Source organism: Pelobates fuscus, chromosome 3 (genome assembly GCF_036172605.1).
Source record: "Pelobates fuscus isolate aPelFus1 chromosome 3, aPelFus1.pri, whole genome shotgun sequence".
Lineage (NCBI taxonomy): Eukaryota > Metazoa > Chordata > Amphibia > Anura > Pelobatidae > Pelobates > Pelobates fuscus.
The window spans coordinates 396,554,689-396,568,149 of NC_086319.1; the positions used below are offsets into that span (position 1 = coordinate 396,554,689).

The window sequence follows — 13,461 nt, forward strand, 5'->3', positions numbered from 1 at the left end:
TGAAACAGTTTTAAATGCCACACAGCTTAAATGCAACACAGCTTAAATGCTTCCTAGCAAAAGCACAACCACATAATGTACCACAATCTTAAAAATAAGGTACAGCTGTATAATGCACTAGTTTAAAGATATCAAAGCTTAAATGCATCACAGCATAAAAGCACAACTGCATAATGTACTACAGTAAAACAGGCAAATAAAGTAATGAAGATTAAAAAAAACATACATGTCCGTAAGTAAAGGGAGCAAATTGCTCACGTCCTAAGGGCTGTGGGACTGGAAAAAGACTGAGGACATTAGGGATGGAGCCTCCTTTTAAAACCTTGGTGGTTTTCCTGTCCTATCGGCTGTAAGGGGAGGAGCTAACCCATGTGTATATGCTGCCATGATTAGCCAGGAAATAAATATATATATATATATATATATATATATATATATATATATATATATATATATATAATATATGTGTATATATCTATTATATATATAATATATATACATATTATATATATGTAACGTCATTCTAAGTGTATTTTAATATTAATATATATACTAATATTAATATTAAAATACACTTTGTATGACGTTACATATATATATATATATATATATATATATATAAAAAATATGTATATATATATATATATATATTATATATATATAATATATATATATATATACATATATTATATATATAAAATACTTTTAATTTAATTCTAAACATGTTTAATTTTTTTTTTACACTACCTACCAGCAGGGGGACTGTCTGATATTTTAGACAGCCCCCCTGCTGGCAGACCCACAGCCAGCTATAGTGGGCCATGTGATCGCTCTTTGAGTTAGAATGAAATTACATATGAATATATAATTTATATTAAATTTTGTTTCAATATTTTATTTATTTATTTTATTATTTCATTTATTTATTATTGCAATTATACGTATATATATATATATATATATATATATATAATATATGAGTATATATCTACTATATATATAATATATATACATATTATATAAATGTAACGTCATTCTAAGTGTATTTTAATATTAATATATAAACTAATATTAATATTAAAATACACTTTGTATGATGTTACATATATATAATATGTATATATATTATATATCTAATATATATATATATATATATATATATATATATATATTATATATAAAAATACTTTTAATTTAATTCTAAACATGTTTATTTTTTTTATTTTTTTTATACTTCCCACCAGCAGGGGGACTGTCTGATATTTCAAACAGTCCCCCTGCTGGCAGATCCACAGCCAGCTATAGTGGGCCATGTGATCGCTCTTTGAGAGCAATCACATGGCCCCTGGGGCCTCATTTGCCGGGGGAGGGCTTCCTGGGCTGTGAGGCAGCCCTCCAGAAGAGGATCGCGGCGGAGGTGAGTACGCCGGACCTCCTGGGGGCTAAAGCCGTTACGGCGTTCTATGCCGCCGCAATGGCTTTTTAAGCCCTTTAAAGCCGGGACGGCATAGAACGCCGTAACGGCATTAAGGGGTTAAGCTAAGACTGCTTTTGGTAGAAATCCCTCATAAAAAAAATTGTATCAATCTACTAAATAGTGCAAAAAAGACAGATAAAAAACATGCATAAAATCCCAGTTATAATATGGGATCCTACAGATCTCAGACTATGAAATCAACCTGTGTAAAAATTGCATATCAGGCATAGATAGATATATAAGAGTACGTATCCATGGCGGGGGGAGCTCAAAATAAATGGACCAGAACGTCTACGCGATTTATGGGGTAAGTCTGCAGTCTGAAATCCTTTATTATCTTATTCCCTTTTGGTTAGATATGATTCCATAATATTGGAATCTGATTCCGCGATTATTCAGGTATATTTGTTTTTAGGAAAAATGTAAATAAACCAATTATATTTACCAGTCTGCTGTAGTAGGACTTTCTTGCTCTGGAGATGTGATCCAGTAAGTGTATGAAGATGGTTTTAAATGTTTAACGTTGAAGAAGTTAAGTGTAAGGAGCTGGAAAAGTTAACTAAGAGAAGTTCTGGAAGAATGCCAAGTCCCGAATTGATCTGGCAAACACAGAACAATAACAGGGTGTTTTAAGAATACCAGAAAACTAGGGAAAACTAGCTCTCCCTCTCTCCCACCATGTATGTAATCCCTACCACCTCCCTCCATTGCCAAATTAGGGTTTTAATTTTTTAATCCCATCCCCTATGAGAAGTCTGTGATTGGACGTCATGCGGCTGCCCTAATACCCAAAAGAGGCGTGGAAAGCAGTGCTGGAGGCTTAGCCATGCTGGATTCCAGGTAAGTTATAACTTTATTTTAGGGCAATTTTCGGGTCAAAGGAGGACCAAAAGTAGAATGCCCAGTAGGACACTATACATTTTAAAGAAAATGATTGAGTAGTCTTTCCTGTGTTCCTTTAATGACAGCCATGACCCCAGTAGCGCAGTCAAATTATTTCTCTTCAACTTCTGATTTGTGGTTTAGAAAAATAAAATGTTGTCGCTTCCAAAAATGACTTACCTCTTGATGGATTTTCATTTAGAAAAACACAAGGCAAGAACACCTGTTATAAAATGTACATGTTTACTTCTGAATGCACGTACTTGTTCTTTAATAAAATATATTTTGCAAGTTCAACATATTAGATATGTAACATAATACAAAATGAATGTAAAAATCCCAGTAAAATCTATCAAGTTACACTACAATATATGAAAATGGTCAAGGGGGAAGAATACTTGCAAATAAATGAGGAGGCATAATTTACAGTCTGACTCAAAGACACAGTATTGTTTTTTGGCAGTGAAGTGAATTGATAAGAATGAATACTTATGTACAAGTGGACAAGATGGGTGTATTGACAACGTTTTATTACATTTATTAGGAATTGCACTGACATAAATGGCAGTCATAATTCTAGTAAGGTCCATATATCCTACACAGCATGGGCAAAATGTTCTGCACATTTTAGCCAGAATATATATTTTAAACTCGAGTCTCCATATCCACGGAGAAAAACTTTTTTTTTTTTAACCAAAGCTGCTTATTGGGTTTAATATAAAACTCCAAGTGCAGCAAATATTATGGTTATTATTATCATTTACATAGTGCTGACATATTCCATATATGAAATGGGGATATTTGACAGTAAGTAATTTACCAACATACATATACATACAGATAACAGACACAAGAGGTGAAGAAAGCCCTGCTCAAGTGAGCTTACAATCTATCTAATGCTTTAGTGGTAATGGTGCCAGGTGTGCACTGGCACTTTCCCATGGTAAATTGTCAAATTGTTTGTGAACAGGCCTGTTAAGGTGCAGGGGGCTGGGAGCTCTCAGCTGAAACTCTCAGCCAATGGACTGACCCTGCATTGCAGGGCTTAGCTCAGAGGAGATTGTGCCCATCATCTGGCGAACCTTAGTTCAAAAGCTTTGAACACTTACCCTGCGGGTGCACTAAAGGCAATTCTGGCACCACAACAACTACAGCACACTGTAGTGGTTATGTTGCTTGGCGTACAAATGCAGTGCAGTGTCTGCATTGCAGTATAACAAAGTTGAAGACTATTTACTTAGTTTTCTCTATAAACCTGTTGAAGACACTTTCCAGAAGACCATTTCTAGAAGACAGATCTAGAAAAGACGTTCTGATATTCTGATACTTGATTCAAAAGGGAATGCAGATATAAAAGAAAATGTCTAAAAATTGCAACATTTTCTACATTTCAAACAATGTGGAAAGGTCACAAAAGGTCACTCAGAAATGGAAATATATCTCGGAAGAGTCATCAAAATCTTTGCCTGGAAATTATAAACCTATTGGTCAACTATATAATGGGGAAGGCAATAAACAGTGTGAAAGATATTAGTTTGCTGTAGAGGGATCTGAATCAAATAGAGTACTGGCAGCCAAGGGGCAAATAAGATTTTATGTAGTTAAGACGCCAGACATTTAGACTTGAAAAAAAAGAGATTTCACCTAAAGCAAAGGTTCTTTACACTTAGAGGTACAAATATCTGCTTAACAAGATAGTTTTCTCTGATTTTGTACATATCTCTAAACAAACTTTGGATGTTCTTTAAAAAAAAAAAAAACAGAAGAACAATCCCAGGGTATTCAGGGATATAATATTAGCTGGGGTAACAACTTTGTTGATCCAAAGAGAAGTCCATTTTGAAGTCAAGAAGGATAATACACTATTTGTGGCAAATTTGTCAATCACTTGAAATTGGGATGTTTGCCAGCAGAATGTGTGAAAGGCTGAACATGTAACTCAAAGTATATTATCTACACATTTCAAAGGAACTCTCACAGTAACTACTTCAGCTCTTGCACTGCAGGGATTAGCTCAGGAGAGCTAACAGAAGTTCCTGCCTAGAAATCTTTGGCTCCGCAGCTTTAACAGGGGAGTCAGGGAGTGGCACATGGCAGACCCCAAGTAAGAAGTCAAACCATTAAAAAAATGTTAGATACTTACAATGCAGTTCAATATGCATAAAGTGGAGTGGCACTCACTAAACATTTTCCATCCGTAGTGCCCTCAGACAAGGGTAAACCAGTCCCATAACAATAATCATGATGAAATTGGACTGGGTTTCGGCTCCCACAGAAGCTTGATAGACTACTCTGGGAGCCAAACTGTTGTATGGTTTTCCAATTAAATCTGCCTTACCACCTATATGTACCAATCTATACTGCCTACCTTGGTAAACTCATCAGATCCTCCAGCTTCCAGTATCATTTCTTTGCAGATGGCACACAAGTGTATCTGTCTTCCTCTGATGTCTCATCACCCCTCTTGACTCGTGTTTCTGACTGCCTCTCTGATATTTCCAACTGGATGGGAGCTCACTTCCTTAAAGGAAAACTCCAGTGCCAGGAAAACAATTCGTTTTCCTGGCACTGGAGGGTCCCTCTCCCTCCCACCCACCAATCCCTGGTTACTGAAGGGGTGAAAACCCCTTCAGTCACTTACCTGAGGCAGCGGCGATGTCCCTCGTCGCTGTCTCCTCCTCCGCGCCGCTCCTCCCTGTGATTACGTCGGCCGGTGGGCAAGACTGATCCCGCCCACCGGCCGAGAAGACCTAATGCGCATGCCGCGCATGCGCATTAGCGCTCCCCATAGGAAAGCATTGAAAAAAATTTCAATGCTTTCCTATGGGGATTTGAGCGACGCTTTAGGTCCTCACACAGCGTGAGGATGTCCAGCGACGCTCTAGCAAGGAAAATCCTTGCTACAAACCAGGAAGTGACCTCTAGTGGCTATCTAGTAGACAGCCACTAGAGGTGGAATTAACCCTGCAAGGTAATTATTGCAGTTTTTAAACAACTGCAATAATTACACTTGCAGGGTTAGGAGTAGTGGGAGTTGGCACCCAGACCACTCCAATGAGCAGAAGTGGTCTGGGTGCCTGGAGTGTCCCTTTAACCCCTTAAGGACCAAACTTCTGGAATAAAAGGAAATCGTGACATGTCACACATGTCATGTGTCCTTAAGGGGTTAAACTCAACCTGTCCAAAATAGAACTTCTGGTCTTCCCTCCCTCAAATGTTGCTACTCCCTTGTCTGTTTCCCTCCAAATCAATGGTGTTACCATCAGCTCTACGTCACAGGCTCGCTGCCTAGGTGTTCTCTTTGACTCTGACCTTTCCTTCACCCTTCATGTTCAATCAATCGCCAAATCCTGCCACTTCCATCTTAAAAACATAGTGTGCATCCACCCCTAAAGAACGCTGATGCAGCTAGGGTACTTTTCCATGCTGCTGTCCTCTTTCTCATTGACAACTGTAATCCACTTCTAAGTGGTCTTACGTGTTCCCAACTCGCCCCGCTACAGTCTATAATGAATGCAGTTGTGAGGTTAATCTTTCTGTCTGTCCGCACCTCCTACACCTCCCCCTCTGTTAGTCCCTAGCTTCCCGTAAGATATAGGACTCAATTTAAAATCCTGATACTTGCCTACAAATCTCTACACAATGCTGTATCCGACCTACTTATGCTCACTAATACACAAATATGTCCCGTCTAGGCCCCAAAAAGAGCTTTAAAAAAGATTGAATACCTTATTTTTTTAAATACATGATTTATTCACTGTTTTTCCTTCTCAGATCCTTACCATTGCATATGTTTTGGTGTTTTTTCAAAATCATTGTGGATGCTGGCAGCTGATCCTACATATGTGAGAAATATCTGCAACAATTATGTGTTCAATATATAGTTTTGATACTTAATAATAGAGATATTTAAATAGATTGTTTTTTGTGTAAATAGCTTTTTATTTCATGTTTGGAATGAATATCAAGATACTATTCCATTAATATTTAAACAAAAAAGGACTCCATAAGAGAAGGGGGAAATGGACAATACAATAAATCATTTCACATACGAATATATAATTTCTGTTTTCTGATTTGGTTGAGAACGTGATTGTCCAGGTTCCAACTCGGTCATTTTCAAGTCTGCATAGACAATGCCTCCCTTAATCTAAATAAAACAAAACAACAAGTTTACAGTTATAATAAAATATTTGTAGTTTGCAGTGTCCCCTGAGCACCAATCAGATGTGCCTAAATGGGACATGTCTATATGAAAACATATATGAAAGACTGTGTGTGTTTGTGTATGGCAGTTAGAATAATGGATGGTCGGTAAAATATCCATCAATGAGAAAGAGTCTGATGCGGAGTGTGAGCTTTTAAAGATCCCAGCCATTTCCGAAAATAAATTCTAGCTCTCATCAGACTTTCTACTTGTCTTTATCTGTAGATTTCACATTTTACCATGGCTTGATCTAACAGACATGTGTGGGCTGTTCCCCATGGCTTGTTCAATTACGAGGTATGTAAATACATTGATAATAAGATATTTTGGTGCTCATTATTCTTTTTTTCAGCGCTAAGTAGATATTCCCCTTCAAAAATAAAAAGGGTGCATAAATATGTAAAAAAAATATATAAAAAATCATATAGATCAGAAAAAGGAAAAAATAAAAAAATAAAAAATGTGTCCAAAAGTTCTGTCTATAACAAAGTCCTGAACAAGAGTCCAAATTTCGTGATGGTTTGCAGGGACTCGGTAATGAGTGGAGATACCTTAGAAAAACGGAAACAGGGAAAGATACATAGCGTGATACTGTATCAAAAAAATATATATATATTATTTATTGTCCAAAATACAGGAACAAAATAGAAAGGATCCCCCCCCAACATAAAACTCTTACATAGAATAAAATATAGTACTCATCGTGATATGTAATGCAGAAAAAAGATCTGTCCCAGCGGCTCGTGTATTTCCCTGTGACAGCTTCTCTCCGGTGCACTCGGGTAGGCTGTCGGTAATGTGTTCAGAGGGAAAATGCTGGCTGGAAAATCCGGCTTCTGGTAGGCGCTGGTACAGTCTGCTGCAGATGGTTGTTGCCAATGAATAAAAAAGCACCCTATCAACGCGTTTCGCCCTTCTACAGAGGGCTTTTTCAAGAGAAGGGCGAAACGCGTTGATAGGGTGCTTTTTTATTCATTGGCAACAACCATCTGCAGCAGACTGTACCAGCGCCTACCAGAAGCCGGATTTTCAAGCTAGCGTTTTCCCTCTGAACTCATTACCGACAGCCTACCCGAGTGCACCGGAGAGAAGCTGTCACAGGGAAATACACGAGCCGCTGGGACAGATCTTTTTTCTGCATTACATATCACGATGAGTACTATATTTTATTCTATGTAAGAGTTTTATGTTGGGGGGGATCCTTTCTATTTTGTTCCTGTATTTTGGACAATAAATAATATATATATATTTTTTTGATACAGTATCACGCTATGTATCTTTCCCTGTTTCCGTTTTTCTAAGGTATCTCCACTCATTACCGAGTCCCTGCAAACCATCACGAAATTTGGACTCTTGTTCAGGACTTTGTTATAGACAGAACTTTTGGACACATTTTTTTTTTCTTTTTTCCTTTTTCTGATCTATATGATTTTTTATATATTTTTTCACATATTTATGCACCCTTTTTATTTTTGAAGGGGAATATCTACTTAGCGCTGAAACTCATATGCCAATTTGTTTTTTAGAATCTGGGAGAATTCTTTTCGTTTTAGCAGCGATCATTGTCTGAGTACCAGAAGGTACCATATGCATTGTATTATTTAAGCTATATTTTGACTTTTTATACAGGTCCTTTATTTATTTTCATATTGCGCTCTCTTTTCAAGTAGTTTTCTTTTTTTCAGAATGACTATATTTAAGATATCTCTAGTGAGTTTTAAGTCTAACACAGGAAAACCATTGGTATTTTGAATGTGCCATGTGCGTATAACAACATCTGCCTCCACTTAATCTTTAAATCAATTATAAGCTGTCAATAACCAGCACCTTTGTGGCATGTTTAAAGCTCATTGTGCTGCTTAAGGGGATTTGATTAATTGAGAATTCTTCTTTTTTTTTTTTATCAAAATACTTTTAAATGGTTTGAAAAAAAAAAAAAAAGATTTCTTCCTGGCACCTATGGCCCACGCATTCCGTAACTACACTGATAATGTAGAAATAACACCTTCTGCCTTTTTATGTGAAAATCCTTCCAACGTGGATTGCAATGAGAAGCTGTAAACACATGGGCCAGGTAGCACAGAGAGAAAACCATCTCACAATTGTTTTCTTTTTTTTTTTTTTTTAATGGGTGATGGAGCCCGTAGATTCTGAGTATCATAACTAGAGATGTCACAAACAGTTCGCCTGCGAACATAGCTTGTTCGCGGTCGCCGCGGCGGGCGAACATATGCGATGTTCGGTCCGCTCCCTATTCGTCATGGAGGTGGGAGGGTCTGGGAGGGAGGGTCTGCTGCTAATTGGCTGAAATGTGTCGGCTGACTGTGAGGTACAGGGTCAAAGTTTACTCAATGATGACGAATAGGGGGCGGACCGAACATCGCATATGTTCGCCCACCGCGGCGACAGCGAACAAGCTAAGTTCGCCGGCGAACAGTTACCGCTGAACTGTTCGGGACATCTCTAATCATAACCACTACAATAATTTGTAATACCAGCCAGATCAGACATTACACAACCCCATACCTTGTAGACAGTAAAGATCACTGACTGGTTCTTTATACACAAAAAGAAATATTTTAGAAAAATACATTATCCTCAATGATTTTCGCCAAATGGATGCCCAGCAACAGTATACTTGTAAGATGAGTTTAACGGTTGAGGGTTATGCATTTACTTGGGTGGGGGGGAATTGTTTTTAAATTTTGTGAGCATATTTTTTAAAACTGCACATGTATCTAGAATAAGTTTGACATTTCATAATATTTGGACTTTGGACCACCAACCCTTTCAAGGAAAATGCCCTAATATATACCACTGTGGGCCTTGAGTACATGACATTTATTTAATTGTAGTCTACTAATGACAAAGTCAAACATTTAAAAAAAACACATAGCATTAAAAGGAACTTAGGGTAAAAGGAGAATGTTATATTATTCTATATAGAAATAGACACAGTGTTATGTTTTTGCTTAAATGGTGCATCCATTTTTTGGACATTTTGCTTGTGCATTTGCAATTTAATTACCTTACTCTTTTATAAAGATATATAATATTATATGTTGCTTAATATATAATTAAAAGGATGAAGAGATGAGGTACATTGTCTTTTCTTTACCTCTTCATATGGCATTTCTTCTCTTGTCCCTTCATTGGACGGATCACCTTAAAAAGAAAGTAGCATTGAACACCTAAAGCAGATGAGCACAGAATTTCTTGAAAGGGTTTAAACTTTATTCTTCTGTTTTTGTAAATAGACGAGTTGTGCAAAACGAGGCAGTTATATTAAGAGGCATAACCATCTTATAAAAGGAGATTTTGAGAAATACCTGCCACATCACGTAAATAGACATGGAACAAACCATATTAGAGAGAATATAGAATAGCTTAATAACACTTAATTACAGCTGAATGTGGAAACCAGAGAAAATAATAATTAAATTGTAAGAAAGAACTATGGTAATACACAGTATAATGGAATGCAAATTGAGGTTTAAATAGGTGCATGTGCTTAGTGTCTGTAATTAATTAATTGATCACCTTATTAACTAATTGATCACCTTTTGGGGGTACTGTGATTGGCTACTAGCTAACAGAGCCCACTCTTGTGCAGCATGCAGCTTTTTTATAGATATTGCAGTATACCAGACGTTCTAAGAAAATGGCTCAGAATAGGGATGGACTGGAGTTGTCAATATCAGAAGCACCTCCATCCCAGCTGTATCCAGTGCATTAGAAAGTAAGACCATAAACACTGGCAAAGACGGAGCAACCGTGACAGTCAAGGCTTAGCAGGACTGCACATTGTATTCCTGCAGGAACTCGCATTAACAAGGTCTAACTTTTTGAGATCCATGTGTGTACTTTGCTCTGCACTGGAAACCATTTGATTATTCATTGCTCATTGCTTATTCTTAACCTTATATAATGCAAATGTTCCCAATGCTTAGTTTAGAATTTGAGAATAAAGGCGGGGTGTAGAAGGGGGACTTCCATGCCATCACCTCAGAGAAACCACCCAGTGAGAATGGTAGTCTCATGCAGTCTGGAATTACAGTCAATACCAAATGGCTACATGGTACTAGTGATGCCAATTATCATCATCCAGAGTAGTGTAGAAAGGATGTGTCATAAAGTCACAGAGGTTGCCATGGTAATAATCACTTTCCATCACTACAATCTATCTGATTGGTTTCTAGAGTACTATGATGGAAGTGGCTCATTAAAAACAATGACACTACCAAGCTCTAGTGTAAACGCGTTTGCTCATTAATGCCCCCATCTAATGTGAGCAAACAATGGTGTTGTTGTTTATTTACATAACTAAGACAATGTGGCCCTATAAAACTGAAGGAAGTAGCAAAGTATATTCCACTCACGACATTCCCCTCCAGTTTGATTTATGGATGAATGTGATGTAAACTCTTAATGAGTGCATGTCAACGAGTGTTCTTTATTTTTCCTCATCACCTTCTTTTTCCATGTGCAGCACATGACATTTTTGCTAACTTCTATATCCACAAAGTAACACTCCCAGTTGATTCAACCTAGCCAATGCAACTCTATGAAGTATGCAGCAACTTGATTGGAGCTTCCAGGGGTAATCACTAAATAGTAATATAACATTAATGTTTAGCAGTGAGTAAAATGTTACCTTAAACACTAAATTGGTACTGCTGAGGACAAATATCAAGTCAGTAGGCTTGTTCTCACATATTTGTTCTCAGTGAACTGTTACTACGGATTCTGGGTTCAAAACTGCAAATGAGGCTCTCTGTGCTTATATCAAACCTCTGTGTCTGTTTTCTGTAAAGACTCCTTCACAATACGTACACTGTATGACTATCGCCAAATGTACACTGTAAAAGTAACCTTTTTAAACAGCACCAAGACAGGAATAAAAGTTTTTTAAAAGCCACCCGCTTTTTATAAAATACGGTGGCACAAAAACATTTTTAAACCTAAGATTTTTTTTTTTTTTAAACTTGAAGTTTATTGAGTTTTCCACAAGTCATGGTAACGGGGGAGGGATACAGAAGAGAAGAGGGGAGGGGGGGGGAAGGGGAAGGCATACGTTCACTTTACATTGTACATTTTACATTTTACAGTTAGTGGTTACATTCCCAGCATAATATTTCAAACCATTTGCCCTGGTATGTTGTGGCACCTTGCGGTCGATTACGTACCCATTGGGAGTACGGTGAATTAATTGCTATCTGCTGGTTCCGCATTGTCTGTCTCGTTGCTACCTGGCGTATTTTGTTATATATCTATTGGATAGCTTTCTAGTGTCCAACCTATGTCTACTGAACGTCTTTGTCTATTATGTGTCCTTGCAAAAGGAATATTAACTCGAGGTGGATCGTGTGTCCGTCCTCCATGACCTCCACATTTCCCATGCGTCTGTGTGTTTATGTTGGTTCATTTGTGTCACAGAGTAGTGGGTTTCATATATGAGTTGCTTGTCTATGTCTTGTATTAGCTGAAGGGTTTTCGGTGCTGCAGGAGATTTCCAGGATCTCGCTATAACCCTCTGTGCTGTCAGTAAGATGTGATATATCAGTTTTTTAACTGCGGTAGGTAAGTCGGTTGGTATGTCTAGTAGCAAAAAGGTCAATGGGTCTAAGGCTAATTCGATCTTGGTGGATTGCTTTATGATTTGTTTTATTTCTGCCCAGTACCTTTCCAGTTTAGGGCATCGCCACCAGATATGAAGGACTGAACCTACGTCTCTGGTGCATCTCCAGCAAGTCGGGGATGTATTGGGGAACAGTCTGTGCAAGCGGGTTGGCACCATATACCACCTATACATTGTTTTTAACTATTGTTCAATCAGTGGGGCTGACTTCACCAGCTTCTTTACCGATGTCACTAAATGTGACCATGTATCTTCTGTAATGTTATTGTTCGTGTCTGCAGCCCATTGTTGTGCCTGAGTGGAGCTGTGGAACGGCTGGTAGGGCTGAATACTTTTGTAACATTCAGATAGTGGTTTGAGGTTTTGAGGGAGTACCCCTGTGATTCCCGTGTGTTCCCAGGTCGTTATTTTCCCTTTTGGAGTTTGCTTATGTGGTTGTTCCTTAGTTTGTTTATGGAGAAAGGATTGTAGTTGGATATATGAGTAGTGGGATGTGGGAGGTATCTCGTATTTGCTGCATAGTTTCGAGAATGGCAATAGTTTACCACCTTTGCATAAGTGCGTCAGGTGAGTGGCTCCCCTGTCTCTCCATGGTGTTGCGTGGAATGTAGGGATGCAGTACGGGATTGCATCAATAGGGGTAGCTAATGATAGTGGGTGGTGCGATTCAAAGTGTATTCTATGTTTATCCCAGGTTTTAAGAGCTAAACTGAGTTGTGTCGGCATGGTTGGGATTACTGGTCTGAGGAAGGGGGAAGGGGGTCATGGTTTGGTTCTCCATATGTACCCATTGGGGCTGGTCTGTCCCCTTAAGGTGCGTTAATAGCGATGCCAATATTGCTGCTTGGTAATACGATTTAATGTGGGGGAACGCCATCCCCCCTTTTTTTGCGGGTGCCATTAGTATTTTTTGGGATATTCTCGCCCGTCCCGCTCCCCACACAAATTGTATCAACTTGGTTTGCACATTTTTAAAATATGAGTTTGGCACCTGCCATGGGAGGTTCCTGAACAGGTACTGGAGCTTGGGCAATATCGTCATTTTAATTGCTATGATACGCTCTGTCCAGGACAGAAAGAGATTTCCCCAGCCCTTCAGTGTTTCGGTGCAGTCCCTCCAGACCCTAATGTAATTTGAGGGGAGCATATCTTGTGGGTTTTTGGTAAATGTCAGGCCCAAATATTTTATGTTGTCTGTCCTCCATTCAAATATGTATTCCCTCTTAAGTTTCGCTTGTACTTTTGGGTCTAGTCTCA

General features: G+C 38.2%; 1 protein-coding gene across 2 annotated transcripts in view; it reads right to left on the reverse strand.

Moving 5' to 3' along the window:
* Positions 1 to 6,160: 6,160 nt before the first annotated feature.
* LOC134601517 (uncharacterized) overlaps positions 6,161 to 13,461 on the reverse strand; it is a 70,940-nt gene continuing 63,639 nt past the window's right edge. Inside the window, exons 7-8 of one of the 2 annotated variants that reach the window (XM_063446025.1) lie at positions 9,685 to 9,731; positions 6,161 to 6,509 (exon numbers count right to left, since the gene is read on the reverse strand). In XM_063446025.1, coding sequence (XP_063302095.1) covers positions 6,399 to 6,509; positions 9,685 to 9,731 — 158 coding nt within the window. In that variant the 3' untranslated portion in view covers positions 6,161 to 6,398. The remainder of the gene's footprint in view (positions 6,510 to 9,684; positions 9,732 to 13,461) is intronic. The other variant, XM_063446024.1, reaches the window with a different exon arrangement.